The sequence below is a fragment of the Penicillium hordei genome (assembly GCF_028827395.1).
Source record: "Penicillium hordei strain IBT 12815 chromosome Unknown utg000002l_segment0_segment0, whole genome shotgun sequence".
In the NCBI taxonomy this organism is placed as follows: Eukaryota; Fungi; Ascomycota; class Eurotiomycetes; order Eurotiales; family Aspergillaceae; genus Penicillium; species Penicillium hordei.
This window is the reverse complement of record NW_026623143.1, coordinates 1,936,529-1,961,327: the sequence shown is the minus strand read 5'-3', so window position 1 is coordinate 1,961,327 and position 24,799 is coordinate 1,936,529. Positions and strand designations below refer to the sequence as shown.

The following is a 24,799-nucleotide window of genomic DNA, read 5'->3' as shown; positions in this document are numbered from 1 at the left end:
TTGAGTTCCCGTCTGAATTACACTTCGCAGATATAATCATTTGCTAACTGCATTTTTCAAACAATTAGACGATGCCTCGTGTTACAAAACCGCCGGTGAAAGCTGCGTGTATGGCATGGTCCGTTGCATACCCTGTCGGCCGCTCATTCTTGCCTTGAGCTCATATTTTGTAGTCGAACATCGAAAACACGTTGTGACGGCCAACATCCTTGTGGCAATGTATGTCAAACCACTGATTCTGGATGTCATTGGCTAAATTATTAAATAGTGCTCTGACAGAAAGAGAGACTGCAGTTATCAACCCAGTCGCCGGGGTGGTCCTCGTAGAGGAGCCCAGTATGAGAGGCAACGACATCCAACTGCAGGCAACTCACTGCCATCTTCCATGTCAGATGCCGCCAATGAAATAGGTAGCTCAACTTTCTATATCACAAGCCATCATAGTATCTAACCAATGGTCAGAACCATTCCTTGACAACATGATCGGTCTGGTATCACCATATGCTGGACTCCACAACCTCGATCTCTCCCCGGATTCTCTGTCAATTGTGGATGGAGCCCAGCAGATCTGGGGTCAACTCACCCCGCATGATGATAGCTCCTTTGACTCAGTCCCTATGCACGATAGTGGGTCATCGGCAGTACGCGCCTACCAATCCGAAGCGGAAATGTTGGTGCAAAAGAGACATTATTCAAGGCATGACCGATTGCTAATCGGACACACAGTGCTAATGCCTATTATATTTATATCCATCCATATTTACCTTTGTTGCCTCCTCCAGTGGCACCACAGCACGAAGATCGCCCTACCGTGATCAGGCCATTTGACGAAGCTTCTCAAGCAAAAAGGTCCCGCATGCCTTATTGGCCAACGTCATCTCTGACTCTTGCCTTGTCCGCAATGCTAGTCCTTATACCCACCGCTGAGGACACCTTTCCAATGGCTGAAACGAGCCTTGCGCTTAGGCGGTCGTACGCGCAGCTATTTGCCCAGGCGGCGCTGACTGCTGTGGAAACCGAGACCGACAATTTGTCGCCTGCTTTGAGCACTAATGTGCTTGAAACAGAATCATGCCGCGCACGAAATGGTTTGCATCCACAGGTTCCAACTCAGCTTCATCCGGTTATGGCTCTTGTAGTCCTTAGTATTTATGAGTATTGCCAGCGTGGTAATATATCTAGAATGCGGGCTCGAGGTAACCAGGCTATCACGACTGCTATGGATATCTCCCTTCATAGACTTGATTCGACGACGACAGATTATTCTGAGGCACAGAGACGAGTTTGGTGGATGGCAGTCAGTGAAAGAGATATTTTATTGTCGGGAGTATTACTCACTTTTTCTATAGATTTGGGTCTCATATCTATCGTCAAACCTCCATATTTCTGTAAGAGGACATATGAACACCCTCCCTGACTGGTTTTAACTGATGATATCCAGCCACCAATTGTTTCTATGAATGATCCACGAATAACTACCCCTTATCCCAAATTTGGCGTATATCTGGAGGTAAGCCATTCAACCCCTTTCCTACTTCTTCAACCCTCTACTAACTGTCACAAGCCATGGCCCATAATGATGAAAACACAAGAAGCTCTTTTCGAGTCTCACAAAATCGTTCAGAACATCGAACGTGTAGATGAGACAACCATTCTCTCCGATTTCGGCACTCGAATACGCAAGCTGGATTCGAATTTGGTATCTTTGATAGGCGAAGCAGACCGCCATCTTTTAGCCATCTTTGATGAAGAGCCAGAGGCATCCGTAGCTCAAAACATGTGGATGGTCAGCCGCATGTTCATCCACGCGTGAGTGGTTCAACTTCAACCTCAATACGTATTTTATTGACCTTTCCAGTGCTCGCACTCGACTGCACCGCTTCCGGGCATTCATGGACATCCCTCTTTTTCTCGACAAATACTGTGATCTCACAGCAATTAACACCGTGGATTTCCCGCACCAAGCATCTCCTCCTAAGTGGGTGAAAGACTGCGAGATCTCATTCCCGTTCACCGAGCAAGAATCCTCCATTATCTGTCTCAAGTCTTCTCTTGTGGTAACAACAATATATCGCAATTTGTCGTATCCGAATCTACTTGGATCAGCACCTTCCTCTAGGTCCACAACATATCGGAAAACCATTCCTTACTTTGCTTGCTCGGGTATACAAAGCTGCTACGCTCTACTTATGCTACTACATCGACTGCGTGCCTCTATAGCGACGGATCGACTTGCAGACTGTTACCACCTGCTTAATAACCCTACTCCTGCGTCGGAGATTGCTGATGCTGAGAGATTGGGGGAGGAGCTGCGACATGGGGTGGAAATTCTTGGCAGATCTCTGAAATCCGATGTGATTTTTGAGGGTGTTGGAGGTATGGGGCGGGAAGTCGAGGGCGCTTACCTGGCTGCTTTTCCTAATTGCTCTGAGATCTAGAGATATAAATCACATAGTCAGCCACTTATGCGGCCTTGAGACCTCTTTTTTGGTAGTCTTTATCTTTGACATTTCCCCCCTTATTGGTGTTCTAGCTAAAGTATAGGCGAAAATGGCTTAAAATTCACAAAACGACTTTTCATGTATAACCTTTTGATATGCAGACAGTCAATGTATATAATCACGCGAGCTACATATGGAACTCAGCAACCACCACTTACACTACTGCCAACTTTAGAGCACTGACGTATTTCCTCTCAAATATCCCAAAAATGACTCCTGATTATTCAAAATAATAATCGATAGAATCACGGGGACGTATTCGCATGAAGGCCATTTGGTCACGTTCTCGGGAAAATTGATTGGCCGAGCCGACGATATCACCCCGAGGTTCTCCTGCGCGTGAAGTAATCTATAGGCCGATGATTATGTTGAATTTTCGAGCCTATGTTTGCTTCCAGGGAGAATAGATATGGCCGGGAATATATCAATCTCGCCATTCCTGTTCCAGCGTTGTTTCCAGCAAGCATGGTCCGGATCACGACGAGCTCGCGTCAATTATGGCAGCACCAAATATGGAAAGAAACCCGGTGATAATGATACTCTGCAGCTTCCACGGAGATTTGGTAAGCTTTGAAATTTGAAACATTACACTGATTGCTTGTATCTCAAGAGCTTATAGCTGACGCGTGAATTGGTAGGAATCGCCGTTAGTGGCGGCGCTGACTCCATGGCTCTGGCATACCTATGCAAGCAACTAGAACGCTCTTCTGATGTTGCTGGAGCCATTTCTGTCACAGCTTTTGTGGTAGATCATCGTGCCCGTCCTGAAAGCACTATTGAGGCACAAAAGGTTGCTGGCTGGCTTCGTGATATGGGTACGTTCCAAGTCGGAATATTTATATCCTTAGAAGGTTATTTGACTATTCTTAAACAGACATAAGTACCCAGATCCTCAGTTTGGACTGGTCAGAAATTACTTCAAGTCAGAATCAATTGGCTTCGCCAAAGTCTGGAGCATCAAGTCCCCTACCGTCCGCCTTTGAGACACATGCTCGACGACTCCGTTTCCAAGCCCTCGGCATAGCTTGTCATAAATTCAAACTTGAAACGTTGCTTTTAGGTCATCATCAAGACGACAACGTTGAAACCACCATTTGGCGGCTCTCCGCTGGGGCAAACGGTTTAGGCCTTGGCGGCATCCCCGAAGTTGCTCGAATCCCCGAATGCCATGGTCTCTTCGGGGCTTCTGAGAGCTGGTCAACTACATCAATCCCCACAAAATCACCAACAAAACCGCAACTCAAAGTTCGATTCGATAACCAGAAGCATGGGTTCATCACTCTTCCTGACCCCAACGCTAGGGCAGATAAAATCTACTCTAATCTCACATCCCATGTAAACATGGCAAGCCCCGGCATATTCATCTGTCGACCTCTACTCTCCTTCACCAAAACAAGTCTTCTGGAGACATGCCACAAAAACAATGTCCCCTACGTCTCCGACCCAACAAACTTCGACCCAACCCTCACTCCTCGGAACGCCATCCGCAGCCTTCGCACCTCAAAATCCCTACCCCGTGCATTGGAATCACAATCCATCCTCTCCCTAATCCGTTCAAGCCAAGATCTCCTTCAAAAATCGAACGAGCTTTCCAACTACCTCCTCTCATCCCAATGTCGAATCCTAGATTTCAACCCCAAGACAGGGTCAGCGGTCATTCAATTCCTAGACGTAAGCCCAGCATCTATGGACCCCCAACTGGCAACATTATCAGCATCTCGAACCCGACAGATCCAGACCATCGCTCTCCGCCGCATCACAGAACTAGTCTCTCCATTCCCCGATAGCCATTTCTCGCTACGCAGCTATGAGTCACTAGTTTCCAATGTGTTCCCTGGTCAAAATGAATCTCATGACGCAAGCGCCACATCCGATGACCAGAAAAGAAGGAAAGCCTTCACGGTAGCGGGTGTTCTGTTCCAGCGTCTCGCGAATGAAGCCTCGACGCCTGGAAAATCCCAAGATCCTCGTCTTGGGGGTGATAATATCTGGTTATTATCCCGGCAACCATTCATGAAAAATCGTGATCCCGTGACGCAAATCAATGTCTCGCCTAGTGGCAGTTTTACTCCGTGGGTTTTGTGGGATAACCGGTACTGGATGCGACTTCGTCTCGTTCCGCTCGACCGTGATCCGAGTGAACTGGTGATAAGTCTTCCTCTTACAATACGTCCGTTCCATAAATTCGATATTGAACGGATACGCAAAGATGCGGTTAATTCAAGGCCGCAGGGGCGAACGAATAAGGATTCTGCTGCTGAACAGAAAATGCCCGGGACTTTTGAGCACCTCAAAGCCGTCTTGTCTGCTGAAGCGCCTGCTCAGCTGCGTTTCACTCTACCTGTGATATCAAGGGAAGGCATTGTGTCTAAGCCAGGAAAACCTCTGGGTCAGAAGGTTTGGCAACAGCTGGCATTGCCGACTTTGGACTATCGGCTATCTGGTCATTCAACTAAGTATCCTTCTCTCGGCGAGGTGGAATTGGTACATCTACGATGTCGGTGGAAACTGAAATGGCAGTGGATGTACAAAATGATCGACACTGAGGCACTACGCCTGATGGGCTGGCCAGTGGGTAAAGATACCGAAGAGGCTTAGTGTACATGACAACATCTAGACAAACAAAAAAGCAAGCCCTGTAGGAACTTGATCTCCTGAGCTATGCATGCATGGTCAATGGCTATCAGTGCGGATAGGCCAGTATGAAGGGTGACAAGAAATAGGAATGAATACAAGTTAGAAAGACTCATGATATGTATGCATATGAATGGGTGTTCAAAGGAAAGTAGAAGAGGCTCGTGCGGTATCAAAATACAAGGTGAAAGGAAAAGATAATTGTGACAGGCGTCAGGTTGAGTAAGATGCCCAGATGTGTGGGAAAGGAATGTATGATGGGACAAGCCCTCGATACTGTATATTCGGTCACTGCTCGCTGGCCTTGAGCAGTGCAGCGGCAGCTGACTGGGCTCGAAGACCTCCAACTTCTCGCTTCAAGCGAAAGTTTTCTTTCTTTACTCGACCGATCTCGTCCAGAGCACTTGTCAGTTGAGATTTCAAGGCATCTTCTGCGTGGCCCGATCGGACATCCTTTGCAATCTTGCTGAGCTCGGTATTAAACCGATCATAGAGAGCCTCGTTCTCGGCGCTTGCCTCGCGATAAAGCTCGTCTAATTTTTTTACGCGCTTCTCGCTAAGAATCAAGGACGACTCCAGGTCTCGCTCGAGAGCGCTTGTGCGGCCATTGTATTCCCCGGTAAGCGTGTCAAATCTGGCTTCAAGATTGCGCATGCGAGCTTCAAGGGATGCGGTAGTACCAGAATATGGATTGGTGTCTGCACGGTCAAAATCAAACTCCAAGTTCATTGCATTGGATTGCCTTGGTGGCGTAAGTTTCAGAGAACGCAATTCGTTACCAAGCTCTGTGAGCTCATCTTTCAGACCCAATTGAGTGGATTTTTGGGTCTTCTTTTCTAGTTGAACACGATCGCGTAACTAATGGAATGTCAGTGAAGTCATAATCGAGACAAATAAGAGGTGACCAACCTTTTGTGGGCTTTGCATCCGCGGTTTCTGCGGTCTCTGCAAGGAAGATGAAGATTGTGGCCGCTTAGTATCAGAACCGTTGACGGTTGGCCGCTCCCGAAGGCCCGGAGTCCGCTGAGGAATGCCTGACGTGTGGGATCTCCTCCTTGACTCCTCCGTTGGCGATTCTGATACACTGCCCCTGGACTTAGTTGTACGCTCCGTCTGTGGAGTCCTGGGATCGATGTTCTCCTTCCGGCTCGGCGTAGAGGGACGGGGCGGCGACAGACGGCGGATGGGTGATCCTAGTCGCGTCGGTGAACCGGATTTCGCTGGTGGCTTAGAACGCATTGGTGATTGACCACGCATTGGTGATTGACCACGCATTGGTGACTGACCGCGCATAGGCGATGTCGGTATGTAACTGCTCTGGGGTCTAGACTTCTTGGTGGGCGTTACTACCTCCCCTCGCGGGTGGCTGGAAGGGGTCGTCGGGCGGAGTTGTTGAGTCGGAGAGATACTAGATGCATCGGAGGATGATGTGGGTGGTCGTAAGTCCGAAAGAGAGCTCCTTCTTTTTCTGCGAGTCCTTGGTGCGACATCTTCAGAGAAGCCTCGGAAAGAAGATAAAGAAGGCGGGTTTTCGTACCCGGTGCCCGGCCTCGAGATTTGCTCCTCAGATGCGAACCCGTACGGACGGTACGGACGATCACGGGATGTAGGGCGATCGCGAGATGTAGGTCGATCACGGGACGTAGGACGATCGCGAGATGTAGGGCGAAGGAACCCCAGACGAGCGTCCACGTCAGTCGACTTCGATCGCATCAGAGACCCCTTGGGTGTATTGGGCTCTGAGCCGGCCGGGCTTTGCTTCTTGCTCAATGTCCTTAAAATCGCTGCAACTTTGCCTTCGCCTTCATTTTTCGAGGTGTCCCTGTGAATACCAAAGCCAAAGCGTTTCCGGAAAGAGGAAGAATTCGAACCGACTGAACCGGCATTGGTATGAGATTTCGATTGATCGCAGGTTAGTGTTCCTTCCACTGAGGTACCTCCAGGAATAAATTCTTCAAACAGGTTGTCAAAATCTTCGACCAGTCGATCTAAAAGTGAGACATGGTGGCTGGGATCCCCGTCTTCTGTGAGTACTTCGGCAAATGCCATCGTCAAAGCACCGCGATCTCCGTCATTTCCAGATGCATCGAGTAGCTCAGCAAGTAGTCGAATGATAGCAGCTAGAGCTCGTCTATTTTGCGGGCTCATATCTGTCACGAATTTCCGGAATTGCTCATCGAAATCTCGTGGTATCATAGTGTCAAACTGGCTCTGAATCCATTTCAGAGAAGAGGAGCTCAAGATAGGGCCCATGCTTCTTCTCCAAGCGTTCGCCAGAAACGTTTCAAATGCGACGAAAAGCGTATCAACTGGTACTTCAGCGGCAGCTTGGATTCTGCTTGGGTCTTCCAGCAAAACGTTGTAGAGCTCATTGACTGGCGCACGATCAACATTATCTCTGACCCGAAGCATTCGGCCCAGGATATTTCCACTCCGAGACTGCAGAGAAATTACATAGGCTGCAAATGTTTGTTCCAGCAACCCGAACTGAGTATCCAATCCCTTGGAGGCAGATGAACCAACAACTGATATTTTGCTCCCAGTTTCCTCTTTCTCCTTCTCCTTGTCCTTCTCTTTATCTTTCCCGGGGAATGTCGAAGGCAAAGTGTTTGATCTCGACAGGGTGCCTCTTGGCGGGGGCATTTTTGGGAATTCACCGGCAAGAGTGGCCGATCCTGGCCCTTTGTGAGTGGGCACGTTATCACGGCTACTCCCCAACAGGTTTGAGATCAGTTTGGTCGGCGAAGGTGGCCGGAAGCCCCGCGAAGACTTGACTTGGGTGATTAAGCTGCTGGCGATATACCGAAGGATTTCAAAATTGGAATGAACAAATGGGTTCGTCAATACCGGGTTTCGAGGGCTATGTAGAGGCGAGAGCAGATATTGAACTTTGTTTCAAAATGTTAGTGTCAAGAAAATATAATTGTCACGGGAGAGTCACTTACGACGTCGTGACAGAGTGGGAATGAAGGTGTCCACCGTGATCAAATCCATAGACCCAGATCCAACCACTGAGTCAATGTCTAGTCTGTATTGATCTCCATTGGGAGGAGAGATTGATACGATGACCTCAAGATTGGAATCTCTCAACATTTGACCACAAGCCGCCTTGGATGCATCAAACACAACCCGTATGGGGGATGACTGAATCTGATTGATCGCAGCGCTTTCACCATCCTCGCACACACAGGCCAGTATTCCCACGTTACTCGCCGCTCCGGTGGGAGGGCTTCGGAGTGTCCACTTGCCTCCTTCTCTTTCACTCTCGGGGAATCGACCCTCAATCTTCGCTTTGGATATTTCTTCAATCAGTCGATTGGCTCTTCCTTCATATGTCCCAGCCAATTCCAGTGCAAGCAGGTCGGCTCCAAGACTTGTTTCATCTGTCATGGGCTTGGCTGAAATTGGCACAACAAACAAAATTCGACCACATGCAGATTGCATACAACGCACAGTATGAAAGTCCAGTACCTGCACAACCTGGAGTTCCGCTGGCGGTAAAGACGTGGACATATCACTGGTTGCAGCGGCCGCATTGTCGATATCAGCCAGTACACCACGGGCCATGGACCGGCTTTCGGCTGGCTTTGCTAGAAGGACCAGGCAGTTCTTATAAAGAAGCATGATCCCCGTGCTGTTTCCAGATGGCTGGGTGTCCAGATTGTAGGGAAGGGTGATCTCATTGAAGTCGACTGCGGTAATCAGCCGACCTTCAGGGAATGTCTTTGCTGGCCATCCGTTAACTAGCTCTTTCAGGCGTTGAAGGCTTTGAGCGTGGCTCGATGGGGAATTATTCTCTAGCGCACAGATATCCTTCACAACATCTCTTGCTTTCAGCAGGGTTCGCACGGCAGGATGGACTAATGGCAGATTGCTAGTCATGGTGTCAATCAGCAAACTGTATCGAGGGAGTCGCTGAACGGGTTCCATCAACAAAGAGCGCAGTCTCTGCTCCCCCGTCTCATATACTCTCTTCGAAAAGCTAGAATTCTTATCTTTCATGAACAGATTCAGAGTTTGTGTAAAACCTGTATGTGCTCGCATGTACTCTCCGTATGGCTGTGAGAATTGCGGTAGCCATTCAAAGAGGGCCTTTGCGAATGCCAGAGCCCCAAGCGGATCCGATCTATCTCTGGGCAAACTCCGATGATTGGAAGGGAGCTCTGTGTCCTGACCAATATCTGCGATGGCATCTTTCTCGGTTTCGTCAAGCACTTGTCGAATGACATCGAGGAAGCCCAGGTTGACTTCCAGGATTTCATTCAAACACGGTGGGAATAATGCCGCTAAAGCGGCCTCGTCGGGGCTGCTACTGGATGGTCCTCTACCCACAGCCTTTTGCCGAAATTCGTCGGCCACTTCATGGACAAGAGAATACAGTTTGGTGACATATCTTTCTTCGGTATCCACAAGCTCACACATGGTGAGACGAAGGGCTTCTTTCTGGCTCCTTGCGAACAACCGCGATTTGCTGACATTGGTCGGCTGAGATGGCGCACGCTTCAGTCGAGATGTTGGCAAAAACATAGGATCTCCCAATGCCTCTATCAGGGGTGTGTATGGTCCATACTGGGGATTCTGACTCCCCTCAAGGTCTGATCCCGCACTCTCTCGTCGGTGGAATGGCTGTATAGTACCCGTAGGAAGAACCACATCGATGTCAATCCATGGCACCTTACGTTCTCGATATGCACTCCGAATATCCTGAATAATCTCCAATGAATCATCCACTTTTGCCATACGGTTGGCCAGATCTGCAGCATGCATCTCATCGAACATCTTGGGGGCCTTTCCTCCCGGTCTTCCAGACCGAGCCACCCCAGTCAGACGGTGCTTAACCGGTTCAGACAGCTCGGCAAAATACCTCAGCATGCTGACGGCAAGTCCGCGACACACCTCATCTCCTTGTTTTTCGCGGGGTAGGTGGTTGACTGCAGCATACACGGGGGCGGCTGGGGACACCGTAATTCGAGGGTAACTTTGAAACCCGGCGGGTGTGAATATATGGGCCTGGATGCGGGAACTGCTCACAGTGGCGTTGGCGGTGGAAACGGCACCATAGAAGACGAAGATGGACGATAAGCACGAGTCGACAACATGATAGAGACTAAGATGTTCGAGGGGCAGGTCTGCCAGTGTAGGGGCTGCGGGGGGAGGTGCGATGGTCGCCATAACGAATGGTGGAGCACTTGCAGTGCAAGTGCGGAATGCGAGGAGCTGTTAAGCAAGCGCTATCGTGCGCGATAAACAAATGAAATGCGCCGGGGTTTGGCGTAGAAGGAGCGATGCAGTAGCAAGGTAGCGAGTGACAGGAAACAAGAGCGCAGTATTTGAAGTTGAATGAGAGGAATTTTCCTAGGCTGAGTGAAAGACAGTTGAAGATCGCATGTAGGATGTGTTATCCTGTTGTTGATGAAGCGATTGCGACATTCGCGCTCCCCTCCATAGAAGCAGAAGATATTCACTCAATTCATAGATTCAGGGAGCAGACACGTGCAGTGCAAAAAAGAAAAGAAAGATAAATCCCCAAAAGGTAAGTAAAAGGAAGTGTAAGATTGAGGGGAGGCGTTTGTTTTGAGGCGGGGACAGAGAAGCGGTGGGTTGATATCGCGATAGCCCGATAGAAGAGCGGGTATTAGCGCCTAACACTAAGAATAGTAAATAAAAATAAAAGATAAAAGAATGACTTGAATATGTCCAGCACACCCTGGTTTCCTAGGTTGTAGGAATTATATTCTCTACTTTGAAATGTCCTACTCTCTTGTTTTTAATGTTTACTCTACTATGTTTTGTCCGGCCAACGCTATCAACACCGTTGCTATCGTTGCGATCCCCAACAGCTGCAAGGACAAGTGTGACAGGTCACATCTGCATGATTCGCTGAATATATGGGGTTCATCGCATCTTGTTGCTCTCTATAGTTTCAAATTTTGTACACGCGCTTCATGCTAGAGCTATGTATATGACCATGTTTCATGATAAGTATATAGAGATAAAAATGCTACATATGTCTGACGCACAATGCCATTATGTCTTGGACAGTTCAACAGAAGTTGCTTTGTAAATAATATCTGTCGTCAATTCGAAAATTCCACCTTTGTTTACTCGGAAAATATATCAGCCACTATATCGATGATCGCCGCGTTAATATTTTGATTAATTCATGCATACATGATGTGCCTAGAGCTTCTTATTGCCTTTTTACCTCCCATTCGGACTTCCTATCGTCTGATTATCTGACTATATTGGCATCTGGTGTTGAACTAGCATGGAAGGATGTCAACAAAGGCGAAATCAAACATTATGGATCCATGGATGCGATCCAATACCAGATGGTACTCGATAGCCTCAGCGGGACGGATTCTGATCCAATCCAATCAGTTTAATACACATGTGTTGGTAATGTGCAGTACAGCCCCTGTCATAGGCGGTGAGTGGGCGGGGAAGACGCTAAGCTCGATAAGGCAAGCAGCAGTATGATGATCAAGAGACCAGCTGTTTCGTTCCAACATCCAAAATGGTGTCACAACAGCGAGCATCTTCTGCGATGCTCGATCCCACCATGGACTCGTCCTCACTTCCAATTGCCATCGACCCGGTGGCTTTGGTGACCACTGAATGTATCACCGTCACCTCATCCATGCGCAAGCATGCCCGCTGGGCTCACTCCTCGGTTTCCGCCATCTTGGGCGGCAATGGAGCCTCTCGTGTTTATGAGCGGGATAACTCTGCTCCCCCGAGCCCAAATCCACGCAGAACTGGTCAATCGACACCTCGTCCCGATGAAGATCATGTTCTAGCCAATCGGTGGGGTCTGCGAGGGAAGAAGGGGAAGAGCATGCAGGACAACCCATTGATATCGGCTTTTACACGACTGCGGAGTGATCTGAAAGATTGCAAAGACATCCGAACTTTTGATACCCCAGCTTTACTTCATCCCTTCTTACAGGTCGTTCGCTCTTCTTCGACCTCCGCCGCAATTACCTCTATCGCCTTGGTCTCCATTACCAAGTTCCTCTCTTACAATATTATCAACCCAAATTCCCCACGGCTCCCGATCGCGATGCAGCTACTCTCAGCCGCCATTACACACTGCCGATTCGAAGCCAGCGACTCGTCAGCGGACGAGATAGTGCTGTTGAGGATTCTGAAGTTGATGGAGGGCATACTTTCACGACCCGAAGGCGAACTTTTGGGCGACGAGAGTGTCTGCGAGATGATGGAGACTGGTTTGAGCATGTGCTGCCAGGGTCGTCTGTCAGAGGTATTGCGGAGATCCGCCGAAATGGCAATGGTCAAAATGTGCCAGGTGATCTTCATGCGTCTGTCGCATCTCGATCAAGAAATGCCCGTAGGACCGGATCCATTTGCGGGTGAAGATACAAAAAAGGACCCACCGTCTCGTCTAAAGATGGACCCGTCGGTCAACGGAGACACCGTCACATCGCAGCACTTGTCAGCCATCAGCGCAGACACAGCGGCCGCAGAACGGCACAGTACCAGTCGAGAAGGATCACCCGAGCAGGCAGGAAATGGCAGCGCAGCTGCAGCTGCACCGCCAAGCCCGCACGACGACGCTGAAACCGAGCTTCAACCCTATTCTTTACCATCCATCAAAGAATTATTCCGTGTTTTGATCGACCTGTTGGACCCTCATAACCGGCAACATACTGATGCCATGCGTGTTATGGCACTCCGGATTATTGATGTTGCCTTGGAGGTAGCAGGTCCCTCCATTGCTCGGCATCCCAGTCTGGCTGCCCTGGCCAAGGACGACCTTTGTCGATACCTTTTCCAGCTAGTCAGGTCGGAACATATAGCTATCCTGACTGGCTCGTTGAGAGTAGCCGGCACGTTGTTATCGACTTGCAGGCCGGTGTTGAAATTACAACAGGAACTCTATATTTCCTATTTAGTGGCCTGCTTGCACCCTCGCGTGGAAATACCGCGAGAACCTGGCATCGACCCATCGCTCTACGAAGGCATTCCACAATCACCGAAGTTGGTAAAACAACCCGCTTCGCAGGCCAATAGTGGAAGATCCACACCTGTTCCTGTTAAAGATCGACAGAAATTGGGCCTCGAAGGTGGAACGAGAAGGCCCGAAGCCCGAGAGGCAATGGTAGAGAGCATTGGCATGTTGTCACGCATACCTAGCTTTATGGTTGAGCTTTTCGTCAACTATGATTGTGATGTGGACCGAGCAGATCTGTGCGAGGATATGATTGGATTGCTATCTCGCAATGCTTTCCCAGACTCTGCAACTTGGAGTACTACCAATGTGCCCCCATTATGTCTCGATTCTCTTTTAGGCTATGTGCAGTTCATTCACGACCGGCTGGATGACGAGCCGATACAAGGAGACTATCCCTCTCAAGAAAGCTTGAGAAAACAACGTCACACGAAGAAACTCATTATCAAGGGAGCCCAGATCTTCAATGAGGACCCTAAGAAGGGAATTGCCTTCCTTGTCAGCAATGGTGTTATTGAGGATGCAAACAATCCTGTTCTGGTTGCTCGCTTCTTGAAGGGAACCACACGCTTGTCGAAGAAAATTCTCGGAGAGTACATCTCCAAACGTGGCAATGAGGAGTTGTTGGGGGCATTTGTGGATCTTCTTGACTTCTCGGGGCGTAGTGCCGTTGAAGCCCTTCGGGAACTACTCAGTTCATTCCGTTTGCCTGGCGAATCGCCGCTTATTGAGCGTATTGTGACAACCTTTTCGGAACATTACGTTGAAAAGGTCAAGCCGGATGGTATCGCTGACAAAGACGCACTATACGTTTTGACCTACGCCATCATCATGTTGAACACTGAACTCTACAACCGCAACGTAAAGTCACAAAACCGTATGACTTGCGCTGGCTTCGCAAGGAACTTGCGGGGTGTCAACGGGGGTGGAGACTTTGCGGAGGAATTCCTCGAAGATATCTATGATTCTATTAAGAACAACGAAATTATTCTGCCCGATGAACACGAAAACAAGCATGCGTTTGACTACGCCTGGAAGGAACTATTGCTGAAGTCTTCGTCTGCCGGCGACATCATAGTTGGAGAGACCAACATGTATGATGCCGAAATGTTTGCGGCTACGTGGAAACCAGTAATCGCGACTCTCTCATATGTCTTCATGTCTGCATCAGATGATGCAGTGTATTCTCGTGTGGTCAATGGTTTCGACCAGTGTGCTCAGATCGCTGCTCGCTATGGCTTGACTGAGGCGTTCGACCGTATCGTCTTCTCCCTTGCATCGATTAGCACTTTGGCTACTAGCAAACCTCCGAGCACTGCGCTAAACACAGAGGTCCAAGTAGGTCAGAAGAGCGTGATGGTAAGCGAGCTAGCCGTCAAATTTGGCCGAGACTTCAGAGCACAACTGGCAACTGTGGTGCTTTTCCGAGTTCTCTCAACAAACGAGGCAACTATCAAGGAAGGCTGGGAGCATATTGTCCGGATCTTGACTAACTTGTTCATCAACTCTCTCATCCCACCATTTGATGCTAAACTCACGTCCGAGCTTGAAATTTCTCCAATTCCACTACAGCCTCCATCACAGGTGGTTGATCGGGATGGACGCAACAACGACACGGGAATTTTGTCTGCATTTACATCTTACCTCTCAAGTTATGCGGCAGACGACCCTCCTGAGCCTTCGGACGAAGAACTCGACAACACACTCTGCACAGTGGATTGTGTGACTGCATGCTCCATATCCGAAATTTTAACAAATGTCAAGTTAGTAAAGGTGTTTCATTGAATGACTTGTGGTCATGATGCTGACTTCTCTCACAGATCTCTTCCCCTCTCTTCATTGGAGATGGTCGTGGAGGCTTTGCTCTCCCTGCTTCCCGAGGAGAACGCACCAGCAGTCATCGTCGTAAAATCCGAACGCCCGGCACCAACGTCGAGGACTGCCAACAGCAGAGCTGATCCCAACCAGCCCAAATACGATCCTTCGATGATTTTTGTTCTGGAACTGGCAACAGTGCTCACTCTTCGTGACGAAAAGACCCTGGAGGTCCTTGGCGAAAACCTGGCAACAACTCTTCAAACACTGGTGCGCGATGCGAAGAATCTCCATCCGCTAACTGTGTCCCGCGTTGTTTCTTACCTCCTAAATCTCTTGCGACTGAGTCATGTATGTACTCTCCTTTATCCTGTCGCGTGTGTGCTTCTGTACTGATAACACTCTAGGACCAACACTTCATGCGAGTACCTGTTGTACTGCACGCTATTTCTGGATTCGACCAGGATACCTTGGAAACCGTGGCCGTGGCCACGGTCAAGGGTCTTTCTAGGTGCATTGCTCATACGGGCCGTCTACGGAACGAGATCACAATTTCTCCGGATTTCTGGTCAATCTTGCAAAGACTTCACCAACACGAGGCGGTCGCATCTCTTGTCTTTGATCTTCTACAAAGCATTGTTGAGTCAATGCCCGATATCATCACGGCCGACAACTATGAGTTCGTAGTCAGCCTTGCTAACGACTTCGTCAGCGCCGGGCGTGTGGGATCTATCGAAGAACGACACAGGGATGCTCAGGCCCGTCGTAATAAGGGGGTCAAACAATCTAAGCCGAGGTAAGGGCACCCATCCAACCCTATCCAGTGTTGATACTTACCTCTCTTCCATAGTGAGAACCAAGTTGTGACTCGCGGCGTCAAGGCAATTGGCCTGATCTATCATCTGACTGGACGAGTCCCGGCTCTTATCAAACACTCTCACCTTGAGGAGAACGAAGGTAACTACTGACCCTCTGATATGTATATTGCAGCGAGTTTCTAATATGTGAATTTCTAGCCTGGGCCGCCTACTGGTCGCCTATCTTCCAGTCCTTGACCGCTCAATGTATCAACCCGTGTCGCGATATCCGCCACCATGCTATTTCCACGTTGCAGCGATCTCTTCTATCTGCTGAACTGATCTCAAGCGATGACAAGGAGTGGACTAGCATCTTCGACGAAGTCCTATTCCCGCTCGTCCTACTTCTTTTGAAGCCAGAGGTCTATCACTCCGACCCTGTTGGTATGAGCGAAACCCGGTTCCAAGCCGCAACGTTGGTCTGCAAGATCTTCCTGCGCTTCCTTGACCAGCTTCCCAACCGGACTGGTATGCTCCCTCTCTGGCTCAGGATCCTGGACATCCTTGACCGCATGATGAACAGTGGTCAAGGCGATAGTCTGGTAAGTCTATTATTCCACTCGGTGACTCAAGTATATCAAGATCAATCCCATCTAACCAATCTTCTTCTCATACTGTAGGCAGAAGCAGTCCCCGAAAGCTTGAAGAATATCCTCCTAGTCATGGCTGATGGAGGCTACCTCATGTCCCCATCCCAAGACCCAAGCAAGGAGGAAATCTGGGTAGAGACCCGCAAGCGCCTTGGCCGCTTCTTGCCCGATCTCTTCTCGGAAGTCTTCCCTGATATCCCCAACGAGCCCGAAAAGTCTCCGGGCTCCACCGTCTCATCCCCAGAGCAGCCCCATGAGACGGAGAAGCCCAGCGAGACAGAGCAGAAGTGCGAAGATACTGCCCCCCAGGACAGCGAAGAAGCAAAGGAGGCGAATGCCGAGAGCCAAATTCCTCAAGAGACAGAGGAAAGCACCCCCTAAAGGAGTGTTGAACCATTTCCGTGGATGTATGATGTATCTTTTTTAATTTCTTGACTCCCCTGTTCTTTTTACATTTACCCTAGAATAGCGCCAGGGTCTATGTCCTACATGTAGATATAGCTTGATTTGATGATCGGCGCTGCGTGCGAGAAGACTACCCATGTTTCTGTTTACTTTCTTTGTACCTATGATATGCGAATGTCAAAGGCTGGTTCCATATCAATGTAAGGCTTGCTTAGAATTCGCCAATGGAATGGACATTTGTAGTTACAACATATCGGGCTGGACAAGTTGCGACACAGGTGCATCATTCCTTTGGTAAATCTATACACATACACATACACACTAGAACGCCACGTTGAATCAGGTATCCCAAGGCAAATATAATAAAATCGAACAGAAAATCAGAGAGGACAAAAAGTCCACTGGTTAACAAACGGAAAAAAAAGTCATGGTTTGAGATGTAGTGTGTTCGGAGCAGATAAAAGGGGACTGAGGTGGCGATCAATCGCAAACAACACTCATACTAGAATGCGTTAAGATAGCAAGTATACAACATACAATTCGACGGATGAGACACAGAAAGAACAAAGAGGTAGGAGATCGAGTCAGTAAAAAAAAAAAACTTCATGAGATGTTCCCTTTCTCTTGAAAAAATAGCACATATCAAGTTTTCCTTCTATTCATCGTCCATGTCAAGATCAATAGCGTCGGGGTTGGCCTCGGCAACAGCTGGCTCTTGGCTGGCAGGTGGAGGACGGTTACCGCCCTCCGGACCGCTGGTGGCAGCCACGAAGCCAACTGGGGCACGAGCTTGACGCTCCAATTCCGCCATGGCATCTGCGCGGCGTTGATCATCGTCGCCTTCGCCTTGCTCACCTGTCTGAAGTTGCTGTTGGCTCCTGGCGATGGCTTGCGATGCAATGAAGTTGACGTCGGTGCTGTAGACAATGTTAGAACGCGTGTCATCAGTTTTATCGTGGTGGGGATCACAAACTTGTATTGAGCTTGAACACTTCGCTTGATACGAAGCATCTCGCCGAAAGTATCGTCGTTTCCGTGGTTGACTTCGAACAACTCCCACTTCTGCCAGAAGGGAGCGTTTGTGCGGGGGTCGCAGAATTGAGACGCGTGTCCATAAATGGCGCGAGCACGATCGATCTCGCCCAGTCGTCGCTCCATCTCGGCGAATTTGAGACACATTTCTTTGGCCTCCTGGTCGGGCAGAGCGGCAATGGCGCGCTCGTAGATCGGTCTGGTAGATGTGAGACCAAAGTTGGAGGCCGATTTTGTGATGTAGAATTCGAACATCTCGAAGCGGTCCTCGTCGGACACTGCCCGAGTTGCACGCTCGTAGATCCGCATGGCGTGCCGTGCGAGACCGCGTTCTTCTTCTAGGTTGCCGTACATCAGGTAAAGAGACTTGGCGAACTTGGGGGGACAATCCTCCAAGGCCTGCTCAAACAGGTCGCGGAGTCGCTCAATGCCGATCTGCCGGTCCACAGCCTTGGTCAAGTACAAGTTCCAGAGTTCGAATGCAACTGGATACGTGAAAAGATCCAAACCTCGCTCATATACCTTGAAAGACTCTTCGAAATACTTGTTTTCTTCCAGGAGATTGGCATAGTTAACGACAGTTTGGGGCGTGGCGATACGAAGCTCAAAGATCCGCTCGTAGACCTTTTTGGTTTCATCCAAAGACGAAACACTTTCAACGAGATCAACATAGAAACTCCATAGCTTCCAGCTCTTGTGGATTCTTTGCTGTGGAGACAGTGTCTCGTCGAAGTAGTCCACCGTCGATTTCTTTGGTGCCTGTGTCGCCTTCGCCATGATATTGACTGCCTTGTCGAAATTCTCAGCGCGGAGCTCCATTTCAGCCCATTCACACCAGGTCTCTGCCAATTCAGCCACAGACTTGAATGGAACTTTAACAGCCTTGTCGAAAATGACTCTTGCAGTATCCAAGTCTCCGCCGTTCTCATAAAGCCTTGCGTAATTGACCCAAAGTTCAGAGAATTTTCCAAGCGCTTTCTTGGGGTTGATTGCAGCAATGGCATCTGTGTAGGTGTGGACAGCTTCTTCCTTGTTATCGCCCCAGAGTGCCACTCTCTTTTCCCATTCGATGACGTTGTGAGGGTTCTGGCGTAGGAGTACATCATTCACCAAGAATGGTCTGCGGTCCATCAGCTGCTCGAAGCGCAGCATGCGGAGGTCAAGATCAAAGTCGGCGTCCTCGTCGGCTTTGCCCTTGTCAGAGCGGACAGCTGCGCCTTCCATCAAGCTTCCAATGATAGACTCCTCGAACTCGACATAGGAGTCGAAGACGAGAGTGAAATCACGAACCGTCATGACAGTAGTGATTCCCTCCTCAAAGACATCCCGTGCCTTCTCGAAGTTGCCCTTGGTGATCCAGTATGTGGCCAACCCGGCCCACAGCTTGCCCCTCTGGTCCGCAAAGCGCTCGATACCACTCCGTAGAATGGCGTCAACATCAATTCCGACCTGAGGGCCGGTCTCAATCTTCTTGGCCTTGGAGACTAGGAGATCAACCATCTCCGACCATAGCTGGAATGGACCCTTGCCATGTTTGGACTTGAATCGGGGATCGTCGAGGATATCCATGAATTTCTTCACGGCTTCCGTATATTCACCATTTTCAACAAGAAGTTCTATGTAATCCTCGATGTTCTCGGGGTGAATTTGCATATACCGAGCAAAGATCTTGATAGCAGTCTGTCCGGAAGCAGACCGAGCGAAGCCTTTATACAGTCTCCAGATTCGGTTGTGTTGTGTGACCGGCAGAGCACGAAGGGAACGGTCGAAAGTTCGTCGAGTCTGGGTCACCATGGGCTGCTGGAGCAGGAAGGAGAGGTACATTTCCCAGATGCGCGGCATCTTGTTCAGGAGGATCAGGGCTCGTTCGAAGAGTGCGTTGACTTTCTGGTACTCTGCGCGATAGACTGTGGGATTGCGGCCCTTCAAGTGTTTTGTTCGGAACTCCAGATACTAGGACGGTCAGTAAAAGCAGAGACTAGGGAATTTTTTTCTAAAAAAAAGTCACTTACCATCTTCCAGAGCTTGTAGGAACGCGGTAATTGCTTGCATGCGCGCTCCATGACCTGATAAAAGCCATTAGATTAGTGGTGATCCTTAGCGACTCGGTTGTGGTGGGTGAAGACATACAAATGCTTGCTCATAGAGCGTGCCATTTTGCTGTTTAAATTCGATATAGGCAAGCCATGGCTTGACACTGCTAGCGTCGCGAAGCAGATCTTGTTCGTAGATGATGTCTTGATCAGTCTAGCGATAAAATGAAAGTTAGCCTCAAGTTCAAATAGTGCAATGGGTCAAAACTTGCGATCAAGTAGAGGTCCGGCCGGGACGCAGATGGTCGATCCATCTCTGCGTGCTGCCGGTGGGATCTCGGGGGCAAAAGCGTCCCTGGCATTGCGCCACTCAGTCGAGCGAAATCCAATTACACGCTCAACGTGTCAGCATAAAGGAAAATTGCATAAACAAGAGGCTGCTGGCGTGCGCGTTTAAAGCCAAACCTGTTGACGGATGAGGTTCCCACATTGATTGTGGCACGTGATACAGCTGTATCAGGTGGGCGGTGGAGCTTTATCGGCGTCATACTAATGTGGCCGCGTTGCTCTAGCTAAACGACAAGGACTATATTGTGATCTTTGCTCTGCTGCAATCATGTCCGGCGCTGTGGTGAGTTTATTGTGGAACTGAACTCTCATATTGACTTTATCTGACCTCTATTCAGGGCCGAGAGGCAGTATTTCCAACTCGCCAATCATTGGGGTTGATGAAGAACAAGCTGAAGGGGGCGGAAATTGGCCATAGTTTACTAAAGAGAAAGAGTGAAGCTCTAACAAAGTATGATTCCTGTGCCTTTCTTGCTTCTTACAGTACATGCTGACCCTCTATTCAACAGGCGTTTCCGAGGTATGAAATGCGACACATTCCCGTTCCCCACCTTATCGAGCCGCTAATCATACTTCGACAGATATCACACGTCGCATCGATGAAGCCAAACAAAAGATGGGTCGGGTCATGCAGATTGCGGCCTTCTCGCTGGCGGAAGTGAGCTACGCGGTAGGCGGAGATATCGGCTACCAGATCCAGGAGTCCGCCAAGCAGGCTCGTTTCCGCGTGCGAACCAAGCAAGAGAACATTTCTGGTGTTCTTCTGCCTACATTTGAAAGCTACACCGAGGAGGGCGTCAATGACTTTGGTCTGACAGGTCTAGGAAAGGGAGGACAGCAGATCCAACGCTGTCGGGAGACATACGCACGGGCCGTGGAGACATTGGTGGAACTGGCGAGCTTACAGGTATGCATGATATCTGTGCAATGGATTGGGATATCGCTTACCAATTGTGCTAGACTGCCTTCTTGATCCTAGATGAGGTGATCAAGGTTGTCAACCGAAGAGGTAAGTCAATTTTCTCATGGATTGTGGCGGCTTACGGCTGGTAACTAACTCGTGTGATATAGTAAATGCGATGTAAGACCGGGACTCACGAATTCAGTTCTTGTTAGGGATACTAACATATAATCAACAGTGAGCATGTTATCATTCCTCGGACTGAGAACACTATCAAATGTTTGTACCGTCTACTTCGAGTGTCTCTTGCACAGGCTGACCATTTTCAAGACATCAACTCCGAGCTCGACGAGCTCGACCGAGAGGAATTCTACCGCCTGAAGAAGGTTTCAGGCAAGAAGAAGAGGGACGTTGCTGCCGCGGACGCTGAGATTCTCGCGGCCCGGCGAAAGGCAGAAGAAGAGCAGGCAGCAAACCCCAAGGCACCTGCTGCTACTGCTACTGCTATCTTCGCGGAGGAAGAGACGGCAGATGTTCTGGGCGAGCAAGAAGACAACGATGTCATCTTCTAGACTGTTATTTTGTTTCGTATCGATACTCTTTTCTTTGTTAACATCTTCTTTTACCGCAATATGTACCACTTTGTATGCTCATACTCGTTTTTAGCCCTGTGGCTCGTTTCATATACTTTGGGAAATTGCACTTCATGTGATACGCAATCTTGACGCATTGCGATAGCAAGAGAACCGTGATAAAGCTCTCCATATTTCTAATACACATGTACTTGAGACAAGACCTTCCAAACGCCAGAAAGAACAAGACCGGGATATTTTGTAGGATGCAACAAACCGCCCACGACTACTGTCGTTGGTAGGTAACGCGGATCGCCTTGCCCTGGTCGCCCATGGGCATGCCCGACGTAGCCTCCTTGGCGCTGATTGCTCCAACCTCGGCCTCGTATTCGACAAAAGCAATTCCCTTGCGACCGGGCACCAATCTGACTTCCTGGAATCCTTCGAACCGGCCAAAGATAGCAGACAGACCTTCCTGTGTTGCGTCGTCCGGCAGTTCCCGCAAGAACAAAATCTTGTTGGGTGGGAGGTACTCGTCGGGAACGACAGCGGTCGCAGCGGCAGCGGTGGGCTTGAGACCAGCACCTTTGGTGGTCTTGGCTGGGCGTGCGGGTTCGACGGCGGCCGCAGGACGCTTGAGTTTCTTCTGTGCTTCGAGGGCTTCGTGGGCTTGTTTGCGCTCTTTAAAATGAACATTATTAGCATGGATTGAGTCTTTGAATATAGTGCGCCGGTATCTGTTCAATGTACCTTTCTCGGCTAAGCGCCTCCGCTTGTGAGCCTCCAGCTCGTCACTGCCACCCTCCCGCTGGACTGTCGCATCACTGGGTGTCTTTGCGTAGTCCAGAACCATGGGCTTCTCGAAGAGATCGAAGCCATTGATATCCTCAATAGCGCGGGTAGCGGAGTCGATGTTGTCAAAGACGATGAAGGCCTGGCCTTTAGCTTTGAGGTTGGTCTTTGCGACGACCTCTAGAATGGTGCCATATTCAGAGAAGATCTCCTCCAGGGCATGCTTCAACTGTTCGACCTTGATCCGCTCATCTAGATTTTTGACCTAATCAGGAATCCGTCAGTATGATAATGCGGGACCGGAATGGTGATATGATAGAGGGGAAGGGACAGGCGCACATATACTCTGTAAAGACTTGTTAGCATGGGAATTGATTATGCAGATATAGTATAGTACTCACGTCGCATTTGGAGGAATACCAGCGGGGGAGACGGCTGCCATTTTTGCGACTGATGGAGCTCTAGAAACCAGCGAGGTCGAGCTTCCGGTTGACTTGAGGCGGAGGGAATGAATTGGGGGGGAGGAATAAATAAGGATATGTCGCATAATACTGAGCCCTATTATATCAACTAGCATCATTGGTCTAGTGGTAGAATTCGTCGTTGCCATCGACGAGGCCCGTGTTCGATTCACGGATGATGCATTACTTTTTCCTTTTTTCTTTTTCTTTTTTGTTCTTTCAATGGCTATTGCTCCAGGGCCCACATAATTACTTTTCCACCTAACTTGATTTTAAAATGTATCCATTTACGGAGGACTCCATATGGCTTATCTCCCTTAAATTTAGGTCGCCCCGTTTTAGTAGTTTTAGGACGGGTGACGAGGTGACGAGGTATGCATTAAAGAATAAGAAGGTTCAAGAATAAGAAGGTTCCAAGTATTACATTTAATCACTAAGAAACAGCTCTTCATACTTTGCCGATCTTTGATATTTTTGATCTCATTTTATTAATAGAAGTTACGTATACCCGTGAACGTCAGGTTGTGTCGATCCCGGAGATCAACCTCGAAAGATATTCAGGTGTAAAAAAAAGGTTGAAGAGATAAGCCCATTAAGGGGACACCCGTGGACACGTGAAGTCTTGGCTACATTCGCCCCACTCCACACCTGCGGATCTCCGTCCTTCAGACTAAGGGGGTGTGTACCTGACAATCTCCCCCCTCAATCCCTCGAAATATAACCAAAATATGCATTTCTCACAAAACTAATTGGCCACCTGGTCACCCCAAACTAGATGTACCTCACATTACTATCTCTTGCAGCCCTGGTGGGCATCAGCATAGCTAAAACCCCAGGTTGCGGCCAAGACATACCTTCCAAATACCCCAAAGCAGGAAAAAGCGAGTCCCTCACCCTCCCAGACTCAGACCGGGAATACAGGTTATTCATCCCTGCCAACTATGACAAGGACACGCCAACATCAGTATACTTTTCCTTCCACGGTGCGTCGCGGGACATGGTAGAGGAAGAATCTCTGTCACAATTTTCAAACCCGGAATTCAATCCCAACGGAATCGCCGTCTACCCAAACAGCCAGAATGGATACTGGCTCTCCAGCCCTTCTGCAAAGACGTCGCGCCCCAACGATCTAGACTTCACCAACGATTTGCTCACGCACCTGGAAGAAACCCTCTGCGTCGACACAAGCAAAGTATTCGCGGCCGGTAAATCGAACGGCGGTGCTTTCGCCAGCGTCATCGCCTGCAACGCCACAGTTGGAAGTCGGTTTGCGGCTTTTGCGGCTGTCAGCGGCGCCTGGTACGATACCGACGACATTAAGGGCGTGGGGCCTTGCGCCCCGGCTAAGCGGGATTCGGGATATCCTTTCCTGGAGTTCCATGGGACAGTCGATACGACGGCACCTATCGATGGTGATGGGCATTCCAAGCTGCCTGTCATTGATGTCTTGCAGTCCTGGGCGGCTCAAAATGGATGTGCGAAAAATTCGCAGCCGACCAGCAATAAGACGATCTTTGATGACCCGGTTGTGAAGCATGCTTCTTGGGACTGTAACGGGATGACAGGCATTGTCCAGCATTATCGCGAGAATGACAATGGCCATTGCTGGCCAAGTACTGTTGGCAATGATGACTTCACTCGAAATGCTGCACAGTGCCCGTTGGGCAAGTCTGAGTTCAATGCGACTCAATACATATTTGACTTCTTTGCGGAGGATCACTCGAGCACGCCTACCACAACAAGTACTAGCACAAGTACTGGCACAGCATCTACAAGCACAAGTACTCATCACAACCAAAGCCCCAAGATTTCACACCCCATGTCCTTCTATGCTTTGTATCTTATTTTCTCAGCTGTTGTTATTAATTCGATGCATATTTAAGTTC

The 24,799-nt window shown here is 49.2% G+C and overlaps 9 protein-coding genes across 9 annotated transcripts; 6 read left to right on the top strand and 3 right to left on the bottom strand.

Moving 5' to 3' along the window:
- Positions 1-71: 71 nt before the first annotated feature.
- N7537_004031 (tRNA(Ile)-lysidine/2-thiocytidine synthase) lies at positions 72-410 on the top strand (the record flags this gene model as incomplete). The annotated part of the gene is made up of 3 exons (XM_056895089.1): positions 72-108; positions 174-219; positions 269-410. 3 exons carry the CDS (start codon positions 72-74, stop codon positions 408-410), a joined length of 225 nt encoding a protein of 74 aa, XP_056754837.1.
- A 69-nt stretch (positions 411-479) lies between these two features.
- Positions 480-1,813, top strand: N7537_004030 (uncharacterized protein; the record flags this gene model as incomplete). The annotated part of the gene is made up of 3 exons (XM_056895088.1): positions 480-627; positions 783-1,297; positions 1,565-1,813. 3 exons carry the CDS (start codon positions 480-482, stop codon positions 1,811-1,813), a joined length of 912 nt encoding a protein of 303 aa, XP_056754836.1.
- Positions 1,814-2,910: 1,097 nt separating this feature from the next.
- On the top strand, positions 2,911-5,099 carry N7537_004029 (tRNA lysidine(34) synthetase; the record flags this gene model as incomplete). The annotated part of the gene is made up of 3 exons (XM_056895087.1): positions 2,911-3,064; positions 3,140-3,316; positions 3,376-5,099. The coding sequence occupies 3 exons, from the start codon at positions 2,911-2,913 to the stop codon at positions 5,097-5,099; spliced, it is 2,055 nt and encodes a 684-aa protein (XP_056754835.1).
- Positions 5,100-5,423: 324 nt separating this feature from the next.
- On the bottom strand, positions 5,424-10,307 carry N7537_004028 (putative Rho guanyl nucleotide exchange factor; the record flags this gene model as incomplete). The annotated part of the gene is made up of 3 exons (XM_056895086.1): positions 5,424-5,993; positions 6,045-8,023; positions 8,081-10,307. The coding sequence occupies 3 exons, from the start codon at positions 10,305-10,307 to the stop codon at positions 5,424-5,426; spliced, it is 4,776 nt and encodes a 1,591-aa protein (XP_056754834.1).
- Positions 10,308-11,652: 1,345 nt separating this feature from the next.
- N7537_004027 (uncharacterized protein) lies at positions 11,653-16,750 on the top strand (the record flags this gene model as incomplete). The annotated part of the gene is made up of 6 exons (XM_056895085.1): positions 11,653-14,870; positions 14,928-15,273; positions 15,330-15,718; positions 15,773-15,879; positions 15,939-16,321; positions 16,400-16,750. The coding sequence occupies 6 exons, from the start codon at positions 11,653-11,655 to the stop codon at positions 16,748-16,750; spliced, it is 4,794 nt and encodes a 1,597-aa protein (XP_056754833.1).
- A 679-nt stretch (positions 16,751-17,429) lies between these two features.
- Positions 17,430-20,201, bottom strand: N7537_004026 (mRNA splicing protein SYF1; the record flags this gene model as incomplete). The annotated part of the gene is made up of 5 exons (XM_056895084.1): positions 17,430-17,691; positions 17,748-19,759; positions 19,819-19,872; positions 19,937-20,053; positions 20,112-20,201. 5 exons carry the CDS (start codon positions 20,199-20,201, stop codon positions 17,430-17,432), a joined length of 2,535 nt encoding a protein of 844 aa, XP_056754832.1.
- Positions 20,202-20,455: 254 nt separating this feature from the next.
- N7537_004025 (H(+)-transporting V1 sector ATPase subunit D) lies at positions 20,456-21,660 on the top strand (the record flags this gene model as incomplete). The annotated part of the gene is made up of 8 exons (XM_056895083.1): positions 20,456-20,470; positions 20,526-20,638; positions 20,697-20,707; positions 20,769-21,094; positions 21,148-21,196; positions 21,259-21,268; positions 21,327-21,367; positions 21,419-21,660. 8 exons carry the CDS (start codon positions 20,456-20,458, stop codon positions 21,658-21,660), a joined length of 807 nt encoding a protein of 268 aa, XP_056754831.1.
- A 174-nt stretch (positions 21,661-21,834) lies between these two features.
- Positions 21,835-22,894, bottom strand: N7537_004024 (U1A/U2B'/SNF family RNA-binding protein; the record flags this gene model as incomplete). The annotated part of the gene is made up of 4 exons (XM_056895082.1): positions 21,835-22,341; positions 22,411-22,717; positions 22,792-22,798; positions 22,854-22,894. 4 exons carry the CDS (start codon positions 22,892-22,894, stop codon positions 21,947-21,949), a joined length of 750 nt encoding a protein of 249 aa, XP_056754830.1. The 3' UTR covers positions 21,835-21,946.
- Positions 22,895-23,688: 794 nt separating this feature from the next.
- N7537_004023 (CE1 family esterase) lies at positions 23,689-24,795 on the top strand (the record flags this gene model as incomplete). Its single annotated transcript, XM_056895081.1, has 1 exon — positions 23,689-24,795. The coding sequence occupies one exon, from the start codon at positions 23,689-23,691 to the stop codon at positions 24,793-24,795; it is 1,107 nt and encodes a 368-aa protein (XP_056754829.1).
- Positions 24,796-24,799: the final 4 nt, after the last annotated feature.